The sequence below is a fragment of the Octopus sinensis genome, linkage group LG2, assembly GCF_006345805.1.
Source record: "Octopus sinensis linkage group LG2, ASM634580v1, whole genome shotgun sequence".
Taxonomy (NCBI): domain Eukaryota; kingdom Metazoa; phylum Mollusca; class Cephalopoda; order Octopoda; family Octopodidae; genus Octopus; species Octopus sinensis.
Genome location: NC_042998.1, coordinates 152697744 through 152723724, shown reverse-complemented (window position 1 = coordinate 152723724; position 25981 = coordinate 152697744). Strand labels below are relative to the sequence as shown.

General features: G+C 38.8%; 1 protein-coding gene and 1 long non-coding RNA gene across 2 annotated transcripts in view; one reads left to right on the top strand and one right to left on the bottom strand.

Annotated features, from left to right (window-relative positions):
• The window catches only part of LOC115226339 (mitogen-activated protein kinase kinase kinase 5), a 315276-nt gene that overhangs the window by 285442 nt on the left and 3853 nt on the right, over nucleotides 1-25981 (top strand). The window contains exons 24-25 of the mRNA XM_029797343.2: nucleotides 7109-7146; nucleotides 22629-22696. Coding sequence (XP_029653203.1) covers nucleotides 7109-7146; nucleotides 22629-22696 — 106 coding nt within the window. The remainder of the gene's footprint in view (nucleotides 1-7108; nucleotides 7147-22628; nucleotides 22697-25981) is intronic.
• LOC118761985 lies at nucleotides 17604-20558 on the bottom strand. The gene is made up of 3 exons (XR_004997775.1): nucleotides 20459-20558; nucleotides 20290-20295; nucleotides 17604-17697 (listed from the first exon to the last, which is right to left on the bottom strand). It is a non-coding gene; the product is annotated as an uncharacterized LOC118761985 (long non-coding RNA).

Below are 25981 nucleotides of genomic sequence, written 5' to 3'. Positions count from 1 at the left end.
GTAGTAGCCAATGGGGCCACTTCCATTAACATGCAAATAGTGAGCGGTGTTCCGCAGGGCACTGTTCTGGGACCACTACTGTTCATAATGGCCCTCTCAGGCATGCCCTCAGCCACGCAGAGAGCCACGATCACAAGTTATGCAGATGATACAAAAGTTTCACAGGCAATACAGAACCCTGAGGACCCTAAACGCCTGCAATGTGAGCTAGACAAAATATACAAGTGGGCTGAAAAGAATAGCATGCAGTTCAATGCTGAAAAGTTTCAAGCTTTATACTATCAGCATGCAAAACTAAATGCAATACCCAATGAATACACTGGACCCGGAGGAATAGCAATCCCAGAGGCACAATCAGTGCGTGACCTGGGTATTTACATGAGTGATGACGCAACCTTTCATGTACATGTTGCTAAATTGGCAATGAAATGTAGACGACTGGCCGGATGGATTCTCAGAACCTTTAGAACAAGAGAATAAGAAACCATGATGGTCCTCTGGAGGACACTTGTCCTAAGCCACTTTGACTACTGCTCTCAGTTATGGTCACCATCCAGTGTCAAGTTGATCACAGAGCTCGAGGCGATCCAGCGTAGCTACACAAAGATAGCCTCTATGCAGAATGTAAGCTACTGGGAAAGACTCAAGAGATTAAAACTATATTCCTTGGAGCGTAGGCGGGAAAGATATGCCATAATATACATCTAGAAGATCCTGGAGGGAAGTGTCCCAAACTTTAGCATTGAGAGTTACACAAATGCCAGAACTGGGCGCCACTGCGTGGTGCCTAGGACTCCAAATTTGCTATCAAGATGTAGGACAAGATACTGTGATAGCCTGGGCTTCCGAGGCCCACAGCTCTTCAATATCCTCCCGAAGAACCTGAGAGACCTGCATGGGGTGGATGCAGATGTCTTTAAAATGGAACTGGATCTCTTCCTGTCAGGTGTCCCAGATGAACCAACTTCACGGCAGGAGGTGCAGATGAGGGCAGCTGCATCGAACTCTCTCATGCACCAAATGGCAGTTGCTAAAAAGCTTTCATGAAGTAAAACCAAGTAGCAACACCAAATGGCGGTGCCCCAGCATGGCCACAGCTCATGAGCTGAAACTAGAATCAATCAATCAATCAATCATATACATATATATATATATTTATAATAATATAATATACATATATATATATATATATTATATATATATATATTTATAATATAATATAATATAATATATATATATATATATATTTATAATATAATATAATATACATATATATATATATATTATAATATAATATAATATACATATATATATATTATAATATAATATAATATACATATATATATATAATATATATTTATAATATAATATAATATAATATAATATATATATATATATATTTATAAATAATATACATATATATATATTTATAATATAATATACATAATATATATATATATTTATAATATAATATAATATAATATACTATATATATATATATTATATATAATATAATATACATATATATATATATTTATAAATAATATAATATAATATACATATATATATATTTTAATATAATATAATATAATATATATATATAATTTATAATATAATATAATATACATATATATATAATATATATATATATATTTATAATATAATATACATATATATATATATATTTATAATATAATATAATATACATATATATATATATATATTATAATATAATATAATATACATATATATATATTTTAATATAATATAATATACATATATATATATTATATATAATATAATAACATATATATATATATTTATAATATAATATAATATACATATATATATATATAATATATATATATATATTGTTACGGAATCACCCGTCGCCGCTCGCTCGAACGGGCAAGTTCGCCACGGAACCCAGAGAGAGGAGAGATACAACAACAGCAGCAGCAGCACAGAGAGATACAGAGGCAACCGAGAGAGACACAAAACGGCAACAACTGGCTTACATTTAACAACTAGTTTATGACAATCAATTGTTACAACATCAAAGCATTTAAAGGAAACAACAAATCAATACAGCTATACAACAGATCAAAGCATTTAAACATGCAAGTAACAATATAATAGTCCGGTAACGACGCAACAAGTCATATACAGTTCGAAGGACATTATACAATGTTCAAATCACAACACTGTACAAAATGTCTTTACACAATTCACATTGTTCATTTCACTGTCTCAGTTCTTTTCACTGTTCAATACACCAATTCTTTTTTCCTTCTACAGTCTCTTTACATCGTAGCACCTATCAATACAATTAAATGCCTTAATTCCTAATTAGAATAGCCAGTGTCCCATATTGTAGTCTCTCTCTCCCAGCGCCGCTAGCTCCAACTTGCCAAGCTCCTGAATCCAACCGCTTGCTTTGACGACCGAATACCGACTGTTATATTGTTACTTGCATGTTTAAATGCTTTGATCTGTTGTATACCTGTATTGATTTGTTGTTTCCTTTAAATGCTTTGATGTTGTAACAATTGATTGTCATAAACTAATTGTTAAATGTAAGCCAGTTGTTGCCTTGCTGTTTTGTGTCTCTCTTGGTTGCCTATGTATCTCCCTGTGCTGCTGCTGCTGTTGTTGTTGTATCTCTCCTCTCTCTGGGTTCCGTGGCGAACTTGCCCGTTCGGGCGAGCGGCGACAGGTGATTCCGTAACAATTGGTGTCAGAAGTTGGGATTGTCCTGATTGCTGCGCTCGATCGGCTTTTTCGCTATGGATTCGTCTGGTTGTCAGACCGGAGACGAGGAGATTTCGCTTGCCCTGATTATAGAGATGTTGAGGGGCCAATTGACGCAGACGAACACATTCTTAGAAAGAATGGACAAGGCGACAGGGCCTGTGGGCAGATCAGCAGGAGCTTGAGGTTGCGGTTGGGTCAGCTTTGGAGGATCGGTGTTGGACCGGGGATAGCAACGGTCCTGTGGGCGGAGATTGCCCGTCAAATGAAGCGTCAAGGGAAGAGTGTGGGTCGGAAGAACCCTTTGAAGTGGTTGCTGAAATTTGTGACGCTGGACGTGAAGGAAGTGTTCCGGAACCTGGGTTGGTTGCCGAAATTTGTGATGCTGTACCCAAGAAATCTTGTGATTTGGAACCCGTAGAGGTTAAGAAAACCGAAAACCCTGCATGTGTTATGGCTGATGCTGTTGTTCCGTGTCTGGAGCCCTTGGCATCTCAACCCCTGTCTCTCGGAGCTCAGGACGAAGAGCTGGCGAAGTCGGGAGCGGATATCGCTAAGTCCGAGGTTCCGGCTCTGTGTGTAATGGTCGCGGTGGATGTTATGCCATGTGCGAGTCCTTTGGTGTCTGGGCCCCTGTCTCTCGGGGCTCAGAAGGACTGTATGGTTCCCACTGTGGAGAGGCCACAGGCGTGGATGGACTGGCGGCCGAGCGTGCGTGTTGTGAAGCCTTCGGTGCAGAAGCTGGAGAGGAAAAGGACCAAGCCCGTTGGCGAGGCGAGACGGTTACGAGCGGTGGTGGGTCTACCAAGACCAGGAAGACTGCTTCAGTGTTGGGTGAGCTTTGTGGTTGATGGCTGCTTGGGGCCAGTGGAGCCCGACAGGCAGTGCATAGTAAAAGCTCAATTGAGGGTCGGGTGGACCCTAGTAGAAGCAGAAGCTGGCAGGGCGCTGGCTGGGTCGGCCGATCTTTTGGAAGTGGCACAGGCGATTTGTAGAAGGCAAATCGAGGAATCGTGCCAGATGGCGAACCAGTGGTGGGGCCAGTTCTGCAGATACGGCAACGCAGTTGAAGGAGATGGTGGCCCACTGATGCAGTTGCGGAAGCGGTCCGCAAGGAGTCGCTGGTGCTTGGTTGGCACTCGGGTGAGCTCTGTATTCAATGGTTGCGTGGGGCTGGTGGCGCCCGACAGGCAGTGCATAGTAAGGGCTCGATTGAGGGTTGGCTGGACCTTGGTGGAGGCAGAGGTTGACAGGGCGCTGGTTGGGTCGGCCGATTTATTGAAGGCTGCGCAGGCGATTTGCAGAGGGCAAATCGTGGAACTGCGCCGGACGGTGAACCAGCGGCGGGGCCAGTTCTGCCGATACAGTGATGCAGTTAAAGGAGATGGTGGTCCACCGATGCAGTTGCGGAAGAAGCAACCGTTGGTGAGGAGCGCAGGACGTTGGTCGCGAGGGTTGTTGGATGTTGGTCGCACGGACATGGCGGAGTGCTTCATCAACCCAGGCGGTCGTCGCTTGAGGAAGCAGCGAGGCCGGAGGAAAGTCCCAGTACGGCAGCGCAAGAGGAGATATCGGCGACAGGGAATAGTGGAAAAGCGGAATGGTCCCTGGTCGTCGGCAATAATTGCGCGGAATGGAGATGGCACAGCAAGATGCTACGTGGGGTATAGAGCCCTGAGGAAGTTGGCCACTGTGAAGGATTGGCCGGACCCTGCCTGTGTGAGGGGTTTGAGGAACTTCCTCGGACGGTACGCCTATTGTAGGCAGCTCGTAGGAAGCTTGGCGGTCTTGGCAGAGGTGTCACCCAAGCTGCAGAGGGAGGGTGCCAACCTGTGGCCGGTGGTGAAGTGGTGGCCGTGGGAGGTGAGACCCCCAGAGGAGAAACCACCCAAGGGGACCTCCAGTTCCTGGAACATCTGCTGGAGCTCGCCCTCGGAGGTGCGGGTTTGTTATGCTTTTGTCGGGTCGACAAAGCTTAGGTAGGGGGTAGTGTTATGGTTTGGCTAGTGCAGTATTTCTTGACCCACTTTTTGGGAGTGGTGCCGGCACGTTTGGAAGAAAAGCAACAGCCCTTTGTTTACTGGAAGAGTAATGGCTTTTTGGAGGGACCTTTTGGCCTTGTGCGGTCGATTGGGGGTCAGAGAGATGTAAGGGCTGAGAGCAGATAGAGAGAGTATAAGGCTAAGAGACAGATTGAGGATAGAGATAGGCAGTTAGGGCTGAGAGCAGATGGAGAGGGTATGAGCAGTAGAGACAGATTGAGGGGTAGTGATAGGGGGACATTTGGTATTCGGTCGTCAAAGCGAGCAGTTGGGAATTCGGGGCAAGAGTTTGGTAAGTTGGAGCTAGCGGCACTGAGAGAGAGGAACTACAATATGGGACACTGGCCATTCTAATTAGGAATTAAGGTATTTAATTGTATTGATACGTGCTACGATGTAAAGAGACTGTAAAAGAAAAAAAGAGAAAGAAGAAAGAGAGAGAAAAAGAAGGACTCTGATGTAGTCGTTAAAGACTTTGAATTGTAACGTGAATTGTTGTGATACGAACATTGTATAATGAACAATTGAACTGTTAGGCCTTTAATGTCCTTCGAACTGTATATGACTTGTTGATGTGTTTTGAAACAGAACTGTGTCTTCGGACGTGTACCTTTGAAATGCTGATATATTGCTTTGATCTGTTGTATACCTGTATTGATTTGTTGTTTCCTTTAAATGCTTTGATGTGTAACAATTGATTGTCATATAAACTAGTGTTAAATGTAAGCCAGTTATGCCTTGCCTCTTTGTGTCTCTCTCTGTTGCCTCTGTATCTCTCTGTGCTGCTGTTGTTGTTGTTGTTGTATCTCTCCTCTCTCTGGGTTCCGTGGCGAACTTGCCCGTTCGGGCGAGCAGCGACGAGTGATTCCGTAACAATATCATATATTTCTTCAACTAAAAAAACCTTTAAGGTAATGCTCCAGAATGTCCACAGTTAGATGACTGAAACAATTAAAAGAATAAAAGATTAGATATAGTGTACTGTTCTATGATTGTATGATCAATATATGTTTTTATGCGCTACTATTAGTTTCATATGCTGAACACATCTGGTGTCCCAGCGCAATCATCAGACACTGCCCATATGCCATAATGAACTAAAAATGGGACAAGAGAAAAGGTAAGAAGGAAGTATATATGAGAAGGGGAAGGTTGAAAAACCAGAAAAGAAAAAGAAATCAGAAGGGAGCAAAAAGGGGAATAAGAATTATTTCCCTTAAACCATAAATTATAAAGCTGAAAAAATAATGCTTACAACTACTGAAAATTTTTGATCTAGAGTTCAGCAGTGAGTTAGAGTTCTTAGAGCTGAAAAGAGTGTCTTCTTTCAGCTATGCATAGCTTACATTTTTTTTTTCTTTTTGATCTGTTAACATAGGGTGTTGACTTTTGTGACTATTTTCCACTTTGTTGTATGTGGTGTGGCATTCAATTTCAAACCCCATGTGTGGCTAACCAACTTAGTAGCTTTACTTTTGTCCCTGTGTCAAAAGGAAGGCATGTGATTAGCATAGCAGTTTTTGAATTCTCTTTCATATAGTCTGTGAGAGCCTGCAGTGACCTTTGTGAGGTAGTGTGCAGAGTGACATTTCTGTGTTTACTTCGCAAGTTGTGAAATTTGTGTTTTTGTGTTTTCTAGAGTTGGGAAGCATGGTGGCACCTCTTAATTACTATTACATCCACGTTTTCTCTGATCTGGTATGGTAGTATCTGCCAGGGTCCCATCTATGAGTTAAATTGATTTCCCAGTATTAAAGGAAGTTTACATTATTCTTGACAAAACTCTGAGGAAGACACTTTTTGTATTTTAGAAAGTCCTATTGTGATGGATATGGCATAAGATGTCATATCCATGCACATGCAAGGATAAAAGTAAATCAGAACAATCAGGCTGAATTTGAGATGACTATCATCTGACAAGATGAAGTAATCATCATATATATATGTGCATAAATTCATTTTGTTCATTCATACATACTTATTTCTTAAAACCCCCTACTTCAATTTGCTATGAATAAGAATACTTTATATTCTCAGTAAATTGAATGTCAGCTGGTTTCAATTCTTGATTTCAATTGTGTTGTTATTGAACTTAGCAATAGCCTTCATTTCCATACATCTATTTCCTAAAAATATAAGACAAAGCATTCAATTATTAAAACTCACCACAATACTGGGAACTCCAGCACACTTGGCAAAATACTTTAGACAAATAGGTGACATATGCAAGAATATTTGTATTTCTTGTCTTGCCTATACATTAGTTGAATCACAAAATTGAAGTCTTATACACATTTTTTTCTTATTTGTTTCAGTTCAGCCAACTCTGTTGGTAAACTTTTATCTCCATCAGGTAAGTGTTGTCATTCACAACTTTTTTCACAAAATCTTATTCAGTTGGAAAAATAAAATTCTAATAATTTTACATTAGTTTAAAACCAGTAAAATAATTCATTTGATAATTTAACATTGTTATTACTTCATTGCAGACAACTGAGACAAAAGAAAGCTATATCAAAATTGCTTTATTGAAAATAAGAATATGATTTGTAGTCAACTAAAAAATATTCATCCAGTTTCTGAATAGTTTAAATATAATTCTCCAACAAATAGGCGTAGGAGTGACTGTGTGGTAAGTAGCTTGCTTACAAACCACATGGTTCTGGGTTCAGTCCCACTGCGTGGCACCTTGGGCAAGTGTCTTCTACTATAGCCTCGGGCTGACCAAAGCCTTGTGAGTGGATTTGGTTGACGGAAACTAAAAGAAGCCTGTCGTATATATGTATATATATGTATTACGTGTGTGTCTGTGTTTGTCCCCACATCGCTTGACAATTGATGCTGGTGTGTTTACGTCCACGTAACTTAGCGGTTCGGCAAAAAGAGACCGATTGAATAAGTACTAGGCTTACAAAGAATAAGTCCTGAGGTCAATTTGATCGACGGCGGTGCTCCAGCATGGCCACAGCCAAATGACTGAAACAAGTAAAAGAGAGTAAATAGGCTTAAGTATGGCTATGTGGTAATAAGTTTGCATCCCAATCACATCGTCCTGGGTTCACTCCCACTGCACGACACCTTGAGCAAATGTCATCTACTATAGCTTTGGGCCAACCAAAGCCTTGTGAGTAGATTTGATGAACAGAAACTGAAAGAAGCCCATTATATATATGTATATATATTATATATGCACATCGGCTTCTATGCGCCTGTGACCTACACGATCTACTGGTCTGTAGCACCTTCCTCTCCTCCATCCCAACCCAAACCAAATTCTTCCCTTGCTTCAGATCCTGCTGCCACAGCTGTCCTTTCATCACCAACACCACCTCCCTCACTGGATCCTACCAGCACACCCTCCACATTAGTAACTCCTCCTTCACTTCTTCCAGCTTTATCTATTGCATCAAATGTAATTTCTGCAACAAACTCTACATTGGCCAGACAAGCTGCCAGCTGGCTGACTGGTTCACTGAACATCTACAAGATGTTCGGCTACATACAAATTCCCCCATTGCCCACCATTTTCGCTTGGCCAGTCACTCCACCTCAAATATCACCATCTTTGGCGTCGCCCTACACCACGTATCCACCAACTCTTAACTTCATCTTGAACAGCATTACATTTTCAGTCTACAAACACAAACTCCTTTCAGACTTAACACAACTCCATCCTCTCAATGACTGTCTCTACACCCTCCTTAAAAAATGACTTTTTATCCTATCTTATATTCACTCACTATTTATAACTTTCATTTGATTTTTATCAATTTTTTTCGTTTTTTTTCCATTGTAATTGCTTATTTTGATCCTTTTAATTTATTTTATCTATTTATTGTCTTTTACCTTTCTATTTTTTCTCATTTTAATTTTAATTTTTTATCTTCTATTATTTTTTGTTTATAAATTTTATTTTTTCATCTTGTACTTTTCTCTTTTTATATATTTTATTTTTTTATAAATGCACACTCACACATACATACACGCACACACATGAACACACATATACCTCCCACACACACAAAACATACAAATACGTGCACACACATATATACACACATACAGGAACACATATATATTTCTTTACTGCCCACAAGGGGCTAAACGTAGAGGGGAAAAACAAGGACAGACAAAGGGATTAAGCTGATTGCAATGACCCCAGTGCGAAACTGGTACTTTATTTATCGACTCCGAAAGGATGAAAGGCAAAATCGACCTCGGCAGAATTTGAACTCAGAACGTAACGGCAGACAAAATACCACAAAGCATTTCGCCCGGCATGCTAACGTTTCTGCCAGCTCACAGGAACACATATAACTCCACACACAACCCCACACACACACACTCACATACACATGCATACACATAAACACACACATACATTCACACATGCATACATACATGTACATACATGCACACACATAGTTACCACCACCTGCATACACACACACACATGCACATACCCACACATACACACAGATACCTCCTTACTTACGCTCTCCTGTCTTAGAAAGCACTCTTTTTTGTCCACCCCCTACCGGTCATTCCAAATATAACTACATGTGGATTGTTGGCAATTTTTTTTCTTCCATTTTCCTTTTCTCTTGAACTTTCCCCTGTCTCCTGTTTCTGAAGAAGAGCTTTGCTCAAAACGTAAAACACCCTTTCTGTCCTTCCCTGAGGATCTTATTAATACTTTGCATGTACCATGTCATCGTGTTATTGTCTTTTACCTTGTTTTTTTTCTCCAGTTCTTTGGATTATATATATATATATATATATATTAATTAGAGTATTTGGAAAATAATTGCATTTTTTCACCACTATGAATCAACCAATCACATCAGAGCCAGGGTTGAATGGCTATTTCAGTAATTAACCCCATGGAGGATAAGAACTTTATGAAACATCATATTTGCCATTGCTTATTCTATGAGTTTCAAAAGAAAAGTATCACTACAGATGCAATGAAAACCATTTGTGAAGTGTATCCGGATTCACTGAAAGCTCCTACATGTCAGCTGTGGTTTAAAAGGTTTGAAGATGGTGATTGTGACATTTGGACAAGCCTCACTCTGGAAGACAACCCACTCTGAATGATGACCTTTTGAATGAGACTGTTGTATTGGATCCATATCAAAGCACCAGAGATTTGGCATAAAAATTTAATGTGTCATATTCAATTATCCACAGACATCTCAAGCAGTGTTACAGGTGATAAAAAATGGGTTTTTCATCACAACAGAAAACAAAAAAGACAATGGTTATCATGTAATGAGAGGCCAATGCCAACACCAAAACCAGAACTTCATCTACAAAAAATCTTTGCTCTGTGTTTGGTGAAACCTGAAAGATATTGTCCATTACAAACTACTGGGACATGCCAATAACTTGATCATGTAATTGAAAAATTATATCAAAACTAGCCAGCTTTAATAAACAGAAATGGTGTTATTCTCCATCGTGACATTGCAAGGCTACACTCTTCAAAACAAACTAAAAAAAAAATAAGATCATTAGTATGCAAAGTTCTTCCACATCCTCCATACTCACCAGACTTAGTGCCTATGGATTTCCATCTGTTCCAATCTCTAGAACATTTTATAAGAGATAAAACATTCAGAAACAGAGAGAAAGTTGAAAACAGTCTTTCAGACTTTTTTTCAGGAAGAGAAACAGATTTCTCTCATAAAAAAATTATTTTCCCATTGGGCTGCAGGCATTGGAAATGATGGTGATTACATTCTTGATTAAAACGATTCAGATAAACATTGTTTACATTCAATTTTATAAGATAAATATCTAGTTTGTTTGCTCCCTATATGTCTATATCCATTGTTATGCTACTTAGTTCACATTATGTTGGTTGTAAGAACTAAAGATTTTCTAGAGCAGTCCATTTTGAGGTACAGGCTGAGAGATCAAAATACAGATATGTATGTATCATAAATATATATAAGTACAGACACGGCTGTGTGGTTAAGCTTACTTCTCAACCATGTGACCTAGTGTCTTCTGCTATAGCCCTAGGCTGACTTATGTAAGTGAATTTAAGTAATGAAAACTAAAAGAAGTCCATTGTGTGTGTATGAGTCTACTCTTCTCTTGACATTACCATCTTACAAGCAATGTTGTTCATTTCCAGTTTTCAGAGAAAAACATGTCTGACCAGGGGGAAATATTATCTTGCTAAGGTAAAGGTTAAAGACAGGAAGAACATGTGATTGTAGAAAATCTACTTCAAGAAATTCTGTCTGATCCATGCAAGCATGGAAAAGTGGATGTTAAATGATAATGATGAAATGTACATGTTAATATATAAACACACACATACATCATATATATGTATGTGCGAGTTTATATGTACATGGAGATATGTTTATATTACACATAACTGTGTGTGCGTAAGTGTGTGTGTGTGTGTGTGTGTGTGTGTATATATATATATATATATTATATATATATATATATAAATATTTAGCAGATGTAACAAGAGTGACTCAGGGTCTGAGAGTTTTGTGCGTTGGCAGTGCCAACACATAAAACTTTCAGACCATGTTACTTCTGTTAAATATTGATAAAAATATGCATGTACTCATATTTTGAGTTCTATTTTTCCTGTTTGCATCACCTTACCTGTATCATCAACATTCTCATCAACATTTAACGTCCATTGTCCATGCTGGCATGGGTTGGACAATTTGACCAAAGCTGGCAAGTTTAGAGGCTGCACCAGTCTCCAGTCCAATCTGGCATGGTTTCTATGACTGGATGCCCTTCCTAATGCCAACCACTCCAGAAGTGTACTGGGTACTTTTATGTACCACCCACACAGGTACCAGTTGCATGACACCAGTATCTGTATATATGTGCGTGTGTGTGTATCTATACATATATATATATGAGTTCAGGAATCTAATTTTCCCTAATCTGTCTAATTCTTCATTGACATGTTTTATCGCAGCAAAAGGTACTGTTCTTTTTGCTTTAAACACTAGTATTGCGTTTTCCTTAATTTGGAAACATGCCTCAGTCTTAGTACACAAATCTAATTTATCTGACAACACTTCAGGAAAAGCATTTTTCTGACACCTTATTCTTACTGGAGGAACAATCATTTATGTTTTTACAGAACAGATTTATGGGGAGGTCCCATAAATCAAACAACTTTATCCAGTCAGTACTGAACAAGTTTCTTGCATTTTTTTAGCACAAACACTTTTGCTTTACAGGTTTTACTACAATAAGCAATGTTGCTTACCATTTCGCCTAAGAAGTGTAATCTTTCACCTGTGACACCTTGTGCTCTTTTCAATGTTTTCTTTAATGTAGATGTAGGTTTCCCAATTTTCTTCCACATGTTGGTATCAATAATTGTAATGTTGCTACCTGTGTCTAGTTGTAGTTTCACATTTGCATCGTTTATTTTTACATGCACATACTTTCTTTTTTGGGTGTTGTCATGACTTTCTGTTGAGCAAACCTTTTTCGAAGAATTTTTTCCCTGTTTTTTGCTTCAGCTTCTATGTCCAATTTTTTGACAACTAAAACATTTTGAAGTTTTAAATGGACAGTCTTTCTTAAAATGCAGACCTCCACATCCATAGAATGGTTTTGGTCATAATATTCTTTTTTTCTTTATTTTTAGTCAACATGTACTTGAGAGAAATTTTTTCTTCAATTGCCTTTACATTGTGTTGCAAGTTGATAATTCTTTGATATTCCTCTGCTACTGCCTGCAGGGTTAAATTCTGGTTCTCCTGTTTTAGTTTTGTAAGAATCCATGCACATATTTCTGCATCTTTGTTTTCCTTCAAACCTTGCACAAAAATGAGGCATTTAAACATGTCAGGAGATAATTCCTTCAGTTTAAGTTTTTCACACATTCTACTTATGATTCTGGCATAACTGACAAAGTCTTTGTCCTCTTTTTTTACTAAGTTCAAACATTCCCAGCAAGGGTTAAACAGGGACTCTTATTGGTGAACATTTTGGATAGTATTTCAATTGTTTCCTTGAAACAAATTTCACTTGTTTTTTTAGGCAAGATAAAATTGCAGTATTTTTCATATTCTGAAGGACTTAGTTTCCATAACAGTAATCTCACTTTTTTATCATCTGTCCAACACTTGCATTCTTCCTTGAAGATATCTTCATATCTTCTGAGGTATGCCAAAAAAGCTATACCCTCTTCTGGGTTATAACTAAATTCAGTTATAGCATTTGCTATGCCCTTTAGGGAAAACAAACTTGCAGAGTTTCCCTACTTCTATATTAATTCCAGCAACAGCTGTTTGACTCTTAGGTACTGTTGTTTGACTCTCGAGTACTGTTGTTCAATTCTTTCTGCTGTTCTGTTGCTACAACAGCTATTTGCTTTTGCAACTGTAGTATGCCAGTTAATACATCTCCCATAATTAATGAACTTGTTTCTATCAGAAAAAATTGTTAATGGCCAATGTAAGCTTCAAATCACTCATTGCTAATTGTTGTGGCATAGATATTCATGTCACAATTGTTGCTGGAGGGGATTGAGTTGGATGCAGTGGATATCAATTAGGTGAGAGAAGTGAAAGAAGGAAATAGGAGTGGGTCAGGTACACTAGTAAGGATACAATGTGAAAGTGAAGGGGAATAAATTTACATACTGCAGAAAATTGACGGAGGTATGAGTGCTAGATGAATTGTTGAGAAAGGTTTGAGAGGACTCGTTTTTGCTGAGATTGACAGGTCTTCTCAAGCACATTTGTCTTTGTCCTCTGTCATTTTTTCCTAGAGGTTCAATATTTTCAGGTCAGTCTTCATTATTTTATCCCGTGTCTTCTTGGGTTTCCCTCTTCCACAAGTTCCTTTGACATTTAGCAATCAGTATTTGTTTATACAGCTGTACTCATCCATCTGCATCACATGACCATACCAGCAGTCTTCTCTCCTGCACACCACATCTGATGCCTCATATATCCAATTTTTTCTCTCAGCACATTTGTACTTTCCTATACATACAAACAGTGAAACATGCCAGTATCATTTCTTTCTAGTTTTCACATGTCCTCTGCATTCACTACCCATGTTTCACAACCACATAGTATTACTGTTCATATTCAGGCATCATAAGCTGTCTTTCACTCTGAGAGAGAGGCCTTTTGTTACCAAGAGGGGTAGTAGTTCTATGAACTTTCTTTAACCAGTTCTATTCTAGCAACTATGCTTTCAGCATTACCCCCACCACTATTTAGGTCACCGAAACACCAAAATATCTTCTATTAAGTAACCTCTTGGGTATCCCAGAAATCTATGAGGTGCATTCCAGAATTTTTGTGACTTTTTTTAGGAGAAGCAGTTATAACTGTTCTAGATTATTGTCATTTTAGTATATCATTACTATACATTTAATAAGCTAACTTGACCAGATTGAAGGAATCAGGTGTAAATTTGAACACACCCTTCTAAACACTGCTTGTCACAGCTGACTAGTTTGAAGAATGCTGTTGGGATGCGAAGACAATCTGAAAGCTTGCTATGCAAAAGTTATGTGTTAAACTGGGTAAAAATGTTACAGAAATTTATGAAATGCTTCAAACTGCTTATATAATTGTTCTGCATCTCTTACATGTCCACAGTTTGAACTATGTACAATATGGAATTTCTGCAAATACCTATTCTGCATTCAGGGTCATTTACCGAAAGGAATTAGCTTCCTGTTTACTGATAACCAGGACTATAGTCTTTGATAAGTTAACTTAAGGCTCTTTGATTCAAGGTTTTGCTTTCACACCTGGAATTTCATTCTACTACAGTCTTAGCTATAAGAATAAGGTCATCAGCAAAGAGTACTTGGAGAGTTATGATAAATTGCAATGGATAGATAACTGAACCCTGATGAAGTCTTGCTTACACACTAAACTCATCATTGTTCTCATAGCTAATCCTCACCTCATTGCAGCCTCTTTTTACATGACATGAACAGCTCTCACCAGTCATTCGTTTACTCCTATCTTTCACAGCAACTACCAGATGATGGAGCAAGACTAGAAGCACTATTGGCCATAAATTTCCTAAATAACATAATTGTAAAAACAAATTTCTATGTCCTCTGAGTAATTCATGCTTAACTAAAAATATTATTTATAAATGTGATGTAATAACCACCTGAACAATTTCACCAATATCATTTCCACTTCTTGCAAATTCAGGCAGAGATTATATAATCATTCTTATTCTTTCAATAATCCTAATAAGGCCAAGGTTATTTCACTTGCAGAAAAAATTAGGGAATTAAAAGACAAAAGAATTAAATTCCATATTACCTGGAGCATAATAAAACATGAATTATCCTACTCAAATGATAGCTATGGCTGCACACTTTGTTGTGCTGAATAGTGGGAGATATTTAAATGTTCAGGTAATATCCTTAATAAGTCTAATAAACTTAGAGTGAAATGCTTGGATTATATTAGAAACACATGTCTATATATTATCTAATTCACTTTGAACAATATTTCTTAACTCCTATTTATTTATACTCTCTAACATAGTTAAGTATATTATTTAAGGCTTAAGTATTGTTTGAGTAATATGTTATATTATGTCATCAGCCTCATGGTTATGCATTCTTATTGTATTTGTTTGCAACATTTATGTTCTATAAATAGTGAAATATTTGATTGCCCAGTGTATGACCTGCAAACTCTTCATCTATGATTTCTTATATTTATTTCTTAATACGTGGTCTGATCAATAAGTATCCGGACTGTTGCCATAATATCAAAGCTAAAGCACGCAGAATGAAGCCACTTGACACAGATTGACATTGAACTCTGCTACACATGTGCACTATGTTTCAACAGTAGAAGCTTACTTCTGCTGTTTACAGCAGTGCTTGAAAGGAAGGTGTGTAGTGTGTGATTGTTGCATTGACCATGACAGAGAAAGTTGGGCAGAGAATCTGCATCAAATTTTGGCCTATGCAAAGTTTTCAAAAAATTTTCAATCAAGGAGATCTTGTGCAATGAAACCTGAGTGTCTCTTTAGTCAGCTGAAAGCAGTTTTGGCACATCCTTGGCAAACACATGTCTCATACTCAAATCTTCAGTGATAATGGACTGAACTGAACTGTAACTAATCTGCACATCTTCTGATGTGCAGATTAGTTACAGATGGTGATCTGACAATTTCCCCTCACAACTGCACACACATCTGCAATATTTTTTCTCAGTTCTGCTGGTTGCAGGTTTCCCAGAACGTTTGTCAGTATCAACATTTTTTCAGCCATCTTGGGAACATCTAAATCACTCATACACTTGTGTGCAGCTCATACACTCCTCTCCATACACTTTCTGCAACTTTGCATAGGCCTCTGTGCAGGTATCGCCATGACAACTTTCTCTGTCATGGTCAATTCAACAATCACACACTACACACCTTCCTTCCATGCACTGCTATAAACAGCAGAAGTGAGCTTGAATGTTAAAACTTAGTGTGCGTGCTTTAGTTTCGTTACTATGGCAGCAGCCCGGATATTTATTGATAAGACCTCATATCATTATTTAGTTTATATTTCTGTATTTTATATAACTATATAAATGTGGGGCTGTGTGCATATATATGTATGTGTGTATGTATGTCTGTGTGTATATATATATGGGTGTGTGTGCATATGTGTACATACAGGTGTGTATGATTGGGTATGTCTGTACATGTGTGTATGTACTAGCATAAAATGGTGATGACAGTTTTATGTCTTTATCCTACCCCAAGGTCTGCTTACTTTGTCGCATTTAACTGACAAGATATCTTCCTAGTTTTAATGACCTTAACATCATATCTTAGCCACAACTTGTCTTTTTCATGCACTCATTCACAGCAGGTTGTAGCTATAAACTAATTATGATAACTGCTTGAAATAACGGAGTGTTTGATCTATTTGCTCCTCACATGCGTATTATATGTCTGATTCCTCTATAAATTTGAATGTTCTTTTTCAGAACATCTCTTATTTAATGTGTTGTTTGTTGTGTATATTATCATCAAGGTCTTACCTTGCTTACTCATTTATACCTCTTTAACATTGTACCTGGCAATGGTGGATTTATGCTATGATGTAATCTATTAATATATCAATATAATTCTGCTGAAACAGCTGTTGTAAAATTTAAACCCCATTTGTGGTCTTTCTATATATAAGGAGGTATTAAATACAAGATTGATTCTCGATTTGTTGAAACTTTTCTGCTACTGTAGATAGGAGAAAAATTGTTTGGTGGCAGTTGGAACCATCTTCAAATTGAAGAGATAATCTCAAGAATCAAGTATTTTCCAAAATTGACAAGCAGTTAAGGAAAAAACAGCCTAATTGTAGAAAGACAAGAGGATAGCTGTAGACATGTGTTTCTAGATCAATAGATATTTTCTGCATGTGAGTTGTCTGACTTTATTTCCAGCATATGAGACACTTAGACATATACAAGAGTCAAACACATTTATGGCTGAGGTAATTCACATAAATAGAATGAAAATGAATAAAGAGAAATAACTCAGATTGGCCAGTGATATGTATTTAAGCAGCAATGACAAATACAGGTATATCAAATTCTATACAAGATAGACATGTGCAAAAAGGAATAGAGCACATAACTGGCTTAGTTAATTTGCTTTTAAGAAAGAATCTATCTTGTTGCCTCTTAACAACCAGACTGTCTTTTCCTTAATGACATGCTAGTATTGGAGAATTCTTAATTCTTGAGATTATTTTCTCTTCTCAATTGTAGTTGGTCCCAATTGAGAATTGATATTGTATGATATTTAATCATACTGTAAGCACATTACTCCCCTTGACAGCAGGTTAAATAAGCTGGCAATATAGAGGGCATTATGCAACATTAAGATTCAGACATGTGACCTCTTCCTTCTTTTCTTCACTGACACGCAAGCTGTGAGGAAACAACTTGAGTGGCTCTTTCTTATGCCAGTTTGCAGATTGGAGCAGAGCACAGAAGACTATAACCTTTACCATCAACCATTCTATTTATCATTCCATTGTGAATATATGTGTGGCCACAATAAACGTGTTTAAAGTTACATGTTCTTCATCCAGGTTTACTACCAGCGAGATTGCAGCCTTCTGAGAGTCATATTAGGTGGCTCAACAATGGCCTACACCATCTAAAATGGTGACCATCCAGTTATAATGGTCACCCAAAGCGGAACAGAACTATACTTCTAAAATGGTGAACACCAGGTGAATACATATTCCCTTTTCTCCTTTGCGACTCTGGCTATGCAACCAAATCACTTCTTGACATATAGGAACACCACTGATGTCACTTGTCACCAGGAAAATTTTTGGCACCATTTTCAGGCGGGAAACTGCAAATCATTTTACTAGGGTTGTTACCGAAATTACAACTTGGTTCTTTGCACAGACAGTGTCCCAGAAGAATATTCTTCTTGTGTGTAGAGAAAAAATACAATGCAAATATGTACAAGGCAAAAAATTATCCGGAATTTTCTCCATGGTTCATGTGGACTGAAAATTTTCCTACGTGCCAGGTATGAGTTTCTTTCTCTCAACCACCTGGATTATCCATACGTTGGCCATAATTGGTTCCTTATCAATTAGCAAAGATTTCTTCTATTTTCATCTTCATTTTCCTATCTTTTTGCTCGTTGTGTCTTCTTCCAACTTGGGTGTTTTGGCTGCCATTTCTAACAGCAGTTCTTCAACCAGTTGTTCTTCATGCCATTCCATTTTCCTATTATCATCCAAGATTTTCCTTTGCCCCAATATCATGGAGATGCTAAGATGTGGTTTTCACAACTGGAATTGTTCTTCATTTCTTCTAATATTAGTTGGCCCAGAGCAAACTCTTCATCGCTCTTACAAGCATTCCTTCTCCCTTTTCACTTTCACTTCCTTCTAAAGTGGAAGCCATCAAACGCTTGTCTCTTCCTGTTTCTTTAAAACAGCTCAGAAATTTTATCGGTTTAATTAATTATTATCATTGTTTCATTCCTAACTGTGCGGAGAAGTTGCTTCCCTTGACCCAGTACTTGAAAGATCAGCAAAAGAAAGATGCCCAGATAACACTGTCTCCTACAGCCATCCACGCTTTTGAATCTGTCAAAGCTGACCTTGCTCAAGCATTCTTCCTTGCTCATCCTGTTCTGGATGCAAAATTATCACTTACTGTTGATGCATCATCATCTGCTACAGGTGCAGTTTTAGAGCAGTCTGTAAACAGCCAAAGCCAGCCATTAGCCTTCTTCTCACGGCAGCTGAAAAATGCTGAACTAATATATAGTGTATTTGGTAAAGAACTCTTAGTAATTTACCTGGTGATGAAGTATTTCTCTTATCTTTTCAAAGGTAGAGATTTCATGATATTCACTGACCACAAACCGCTAATGTTTGCTCGCTTTGCATAAATGGACCGGTACTTGCCCAGAGAAACGAAGCAATTGGACTATATATCACAGTTCACTAGTGACATTCGCCACATCGCTGGCACTGACAACATCTCCGCTGACTCTTTATCTTGCCTGCTTATCGGTGCATTGCCATCTCCTGCTTTGATTGATTTCGTTGCTATGGCTACTGACCAACCCTCTTTGGACTCTCTGGACATCTCTTCACCACAATTTTCCTGCTGTAAGTTTGAACACCTGCCTCCTCCTTTTTCTGAAGGAACCATCCTCTGTGATGTTTCTACTGGGTCACCACAACGCTTCATTCCTGAATGTCACTATTGTGCTGTTTTTGAAGCACTGCATTCACTGTCACACCTCGGCATTGCAGCCACAGTAAAGCTTATCTTGACCCACTTTTTCTGGCCAAATATGCGGCGGTCTATTACTGCTTGGTCACATGCTTGTCTACCATGTCAGCATTCCAAGGTGCATCGTCACATGAGAGCACCTCTTGGACACTTCCAGCCGCCAGACACCAGGTCCCATCACATACACATCGACGTGGTTGGCCCTTGGCCAGTCAGTTGCAGATAGGTAGACATCTCACTTTGAAGTACCCTCTAGAATTACTACTGATTGTGGATGCCAGTTTGAAGCTTGTCTGTTCCGTGAACTTTCAAGATTGCTTGGAGTTCAGCACACCACAAGTTACCCTTCCACCATGAATGGTATGGTGGAAAGATTCCACCAACAGCTCAAAGCCACTATTCGCATGGTTCCTGACCCTCATCATTGATCCAAATTAATCCTCACTGTTCTGCTTGGGGGCCACTCAGCTGTTAAGGAGGATTTAGGCTACACCTTTGCTGAGCTCCTGTATGGCACCACCTTAGCACTTCCTGGCAAAATGTTGGCACTTGTCAACTTACCGAATGCAGACCCCACATCTTATGTCACACAACTTAGGTCATTCTTTGCTGACCTGCCACCAATGCTTCCTCATGACCAGTCTATTTCCTTTGCAGAACCTCTGGATATTTCTACCTAGACTCGTGTTTATAAGAAATGACACTGTCAAGGAGCCACTCACTCCTCCCTACACTGGACCTTATCATGTTCTTAAAAGCACACCAAACTGTTCACTGTTGACATTCACAGAAAAAAAGGAGACAACAGAGTAAAAAAAGCCTTTTCCGAAACATTTATGCCACTTGCTGACACACCCATCATTCCACAAACACTGTCACCCCCACTTCCACTCTTTTCTGCACTGACACGCAAGCTGTGAGGACACAACTTCACTGGCTCTTTCTTATGCCACAGACCAGTTTGCAGATAGGAGCAGAGCACAGAAGACCATGGCCTTTACCATCAACCATTCTATTATCATTCTATTGTGTATATACGTGTGGCCACAGTAAACATGTTTAAAGTTACAACCTTGTTTGTATATGTTCTTCATCCAGGTTTACTACCAGTGAGATTGCAGTCTTCTGAGTTATATTAGTTGGCTCAACAACGACCTACACCATCTAAAATACCCTCTTTTGCCTTCTCTATGTTGTGATGGCTTCTGACTAAGGCACTAGAGAGAAAATTTAATATCTTCCTGCAAAGATGCTTGCATGAGATACAACACATTTTGTACAGAGACTATGTCACCAGCTAGATAGTACTAAGAAGATCGGGGTTCTTATGCATGTAATTTCAGCCAGTGGCCAGCAAGAGGATGAAGTAGCCTGGATTTGTGATCAAGCTGGATACACCCCTGACTTCTATACCAGTGTCTTTAATAGTCTTTGCAGGGTCCCAGGGAGAAAGGATGTCTGAAGAAGAAATGGCTGACCGTAATGAAAGATCTTATGAGTGATGGCAAGAACTGGGATGAGGCTTAGAGCTGACACTTGATAGAGATGGCAGGAAGGCTCTGGTAGCCTCATGTTATTTGAACAGCAGGACCTAAGTAACTATGTGCCTTGATTGTTCAGATGCATGCTATGGGCCATGCTGAGTTATTTCTCTTTTTCTTTCAGTCCACTTTCATTTTACTTATACACACACACACACTCTCTCTCTTTCTCTCTCTCAGACATACACACACACACACACACAAAACCTTAGCCCTGGAAGATATTACATTGAACAACCATCTGATCATATGCTATAACACCCCAACAAGGATTCTGTTCTGACAAATAGGTAAGACACAAAGATACTATGCTATTTTTATAAAACTCTATGCCATACCTTGTAGTGTCATGAAATTTCAACACCCTCCAGTTGCTCCTATGGACTTGTACTGAGGCAGCTTTTTATCCTGCTAACTTCATTGCCACTATGGACACTCTGATACCCGAGTCTGATTGCCAAACCTCTGATAACCCATTGGAAGGCATTCTAGGCTATCTCTCGAAAGAACTCCCTACAAGGCTGTCTCTATGGACTACAATGGAGACAATCTTATACCCAGTGGTCTCTTCTGTTACTAGTAGCTAACCTTTTTCGGCATCAAGCTTAGCATGTTGGCATATGTGATGTAAGAATAAAGACCTATGCAAGGTGAGGGATTCTTTAGCACAATCAGGTGCTGGTGATGTGATAGAAAGCAACATTCCAGTTGTGTGAGAGAATAAAAAGAAGTAACTAGTGCCTTCAACATAGAGAAGAGGGAACTATCTTCAGCCTTATTGAGGAATCAACAGAACCTTTCTGGTGCCAATGAATAAACAAATGGACATAACACAGATTAGAGAGGACTATTTAGTTAAACAATACAATGTCTCTATCATGATACATTTCACCAAGTACACACTCTTACATGGTTGGTGATAGGAAAGACATTCAGCCATAGAAACCATCCTAAAGAATTAGAATGTAGAAAGTAGACATGGTCTTTAATTTGTTAAGGAGAGCAGACCTAACTTAAGATTATAACAACTCACCCAACCTATGTCAGCCAACCTTGGAAAAATGAGCATAAAAATTATGATAATGATGGTGAGGAAAAACAGTTATCCAGCTGTTCAACAAGATCACAGATATCCATTTTTATTGACATTCAAAATGTCGCACAGTGAAAATCCTTGACAGGACAATATTGTATCATATTTTAAGAAATTCCCACTATTTGTCTGAGTAACAGGCAAACACAAATTACATAATTTATTTCAGGTTATTGTTTAAATTTCAACCAATTGGAGATTTTAATCTAAAACTATTTAATGTATATAACGCAGTATCCAGTCCTTGTTTATCAATAAAAGCTTCTATAATTTTCCTTTGCTTTTTTCCTTTTTCTTTTTCTTTAATGCATTATTGTTGCAGTAATTATAGACTTAAACCTATTTTTAAAGATGGTAGCCTCTCCTCAAAAAAAATAGATTTGGGGCCAGTTTAAGGTTTAAAATTTTTTTTTGTTACTATTTTCAGTTGCTGTGGACCCACAACTTGTAAAATGGCTTAAGCAATGTCAGGTTGATGAAGATACCATTAAACATGTAAGTAGACTTTGAGATTTGTAGTATAAAATAATTACTCTCTTTACTATGGTATCATATATGGTACCATCGGTATAATCTTATTGTAAAAGCAGCAAATCCACTTGCATAGAAAAAACGGTTACTTTGATTGGTTTCAGTTGTGAACAAAACAAATAAACACACAATTATTGTACTTTTTTTACAACTCTATGCTAGAAGATGGGTAACACAGGTGTGCAGGTTTCCAGTAGATTTACAGAGGCCATACTTGTGGTCTTTGAAAAGGAACTCCAATCTTGGAGAAGGTGATTGTTCCTAAGATTTTCCAGGAGACCTAAAAAAGGATTAGCTACTGCTTAAGAGGGGCACTAGTTTGTAGGTTGGTGTGATACACCAGACAAAGGTTAAGTGGCCAAAAGCAAATGACGCAGCAAGTTATGAAAAATTTGACGACGAGGTAGCAAGAATGACCACCAAATTCAAAAGCGACGACGAACAAAAGCTCGAAAACCTGGCTAATACAATCTACCAGGAGGGAGAGAAAAGATTTGGACTGGAAACAACAGGGAAGGTAGACTCAACGGCAAAGAGCTGACCATCGAGGAGAGAAAGACGGATCGCAAAGATTCGAGAAGAGAAGAAAAAACTCAGAACCTGATGGAGGGATGCAAAGGAGGAGGAAAGAGAAGGGCTAAAGCAGCTATATGAAGAGAAAAAAAGAGGCATCGAGATCTGCTAAGAAAACAAAGAAGGAGGAGCAGAAGAAAGGAGAGAGAAAAAAACTATCGTAGCTTTGTAAACAATCCCTATCAATATGCGAAACATCTATTTACTGAAAGTAAAAGCGGAAAATTGGATTGCACGAAAGAAGAGCTCAAACAACATCTGAAAGAGACATACTGACAGAAATGAAGTACTCCCAGAAATGCACGGACTGAAGAAACCACCTGAACCAAGAGTACCATTTGATTTGAGCGACATCAAACGGAAAGAAATGGATGAATTCATAAGGAAAGCAAGAGCAAAAAGTGCACCAGGGAACGATGGAGTGAGCTACAAGGTATACAAATATTGCCCAAAATTACGTTTGCAGCTGTTTGCACTGATAAGAGAAATGTGGAAGAAGAAAGATGTAGCAGAGCGATGGTGTATAGCCGAAGGTATCTATCTACCTAAAGAAAAAGAGGCAAAAGCACTAGGCCAATTTAGACCGATTTCACTACTAAATACAGACGGGAAAATCATGTTCGGAATAATTGCTAGACGAATTATAAGATTCACACAGCATAACGGATATGTTAATGAAGCGATTCAAAAAGCAGGAATCCCCGGAATCCCTGGGTGCATAGAACACGCATTTATCATCTGGGAAGCCATCACCTGTGCAAAACAAATGAAGGAAAACCTATACATTGTTTGGCTAGATCTTGCCAATGCTTATGGATCTGTTCCGCATGCAATAATAAAAACAGCGATGGACTTCTTTTGGATTCCAAAAGATGTTCAACGAATGCTCATGTCGTACTACGACAACCTGAGGATGAGATTTACAGCAGAAAAGTTCACAACGGAGTGGCAACGGCTTGAAATAGGTATTGCAGCCAGATGCACGATATCAGTCATCTTATTCGTGCTAGTCATGGAAATGCTACTCAGATCTACAAACTGTGAAAAAGCTGTTACAAAGACACCATTAAGGGCTTTTATGGACGATGTAACTATATTATCGGAAAGTAGAGAAGCAGCAGAGGGAACGTTAGAGCGGTTGGATGAACTGATAGGATGGGCAAGGATGAAATTCAAAGCCAAAAAATCTCGAAGCGTGGCTTTTGTGAAAGGAAGGCAAAAAGAAGTGAAATTTAGGATAGGAAGTGAAGACATACCAAATGAAAGAACAACCAGTAAAGAGTCTCGGCAGATGGTATAGAGATTTATTAAATGATAAGAAGCAAGGGAAAGAAACGCATGAGTTAGTAGAACAAGGATTAAAGGCAATTGACCAAACAACGCTGCCGGGAAAATTCAAATGTTGGATACTGCAATTTGGGCTGTACCCAAGAATAATGTGGCCATTGCAAATGTACGAAATAGCCTCAAGTAGAGTAGAAAGGATGGAGCAAAGATGCAGTGTGTTTATCAGAAAATGGCTTGGTCTGCCGAAACCACTAAATACAACTGCACTATATGGAAATCCTGTGCTGCAACTACCAATAATATCAATCGCCGAAGAATATAAGGCAGGAAAGGCAAGGACAGTAATGATGCTAAGGTATTCAAAAGATCAGAGCATCCGGGAAAACCCTCCTAAGGTACGAACAGGGAGGAAATGGAAGGCGGAAGAGGCAGTAAACAGGGCGATCGGAAAACTAAGGCACGCAAATATAGTCAGAGCGACGCAAAGAAGCTAGAACCGGCCTAGGGTCGCAAAACTTCAGGCCATTTTGCAAGAGCAGTGTAAAAGAGATGAAAGAGGCAGTGGTATATGAAGTGAGAAAGGAGGAAGAAGAAAGGCGAAATGTACATTTGGTGCAATGGAGTCAACAGGGACAGTGCCTGAGATGGGAGGAATATGTGATCAACCGCAGAATATCATGGAAGGAACTTTGGGCTTGGGAACAAGCAAGAACATCCTTCCTGATCAAGTCTACCTTCGGCGTTCTACCCTCACCGGCGAATTTAGTCTGGTGGAACATAAAAACAACCGACGAGTGTAGATGCGGAGAGAAAGTGACGGTTAGACATGTTCTGTCAGGTTGCAGACTAGCACTTGAAAGATATACATGGCGGCATAATCAAGTCCTCGGCGTCATAAGCGCAGCACTCAAGGATCAGATCGAGAGGTACAATAGGGAAGAATACCCAAAAGTAGATAAGTGCAGGAGAGTATACTTCCACAAGGAGGGAAAAAGTTATAAAGCCAGGCCTACAAGTGAAGTATACGAGATAGACGAAAGATGGAAGGGATACTGAGAGGTGGCCACGGACTTGGAAAGACAAGTAATATTTCCACAACAAAAAGACCGGATTTAGTTCCTTGGAACAGAGACCGGAGAATGGGAATTTTACTAGAACTGACAGTACCTTGGGAAGAGAACATCGGCAATGCAGAGGAACGAAAGGAGAAGAGGTATGAAAAGCTAATCGAAGAATGCAGAGAACAGGGATGGAATGTCGAATATTATCACCTGGCAGTGGGAGCTAGAGGCTTCATTGAAAAGAAAATGACAACGCTTTTCAAAAGAAGATTTGTTTTTTCTAGCCCCAAGCTGCATAAACTAATTAGGAGAGTACAGGAGGCGGTCG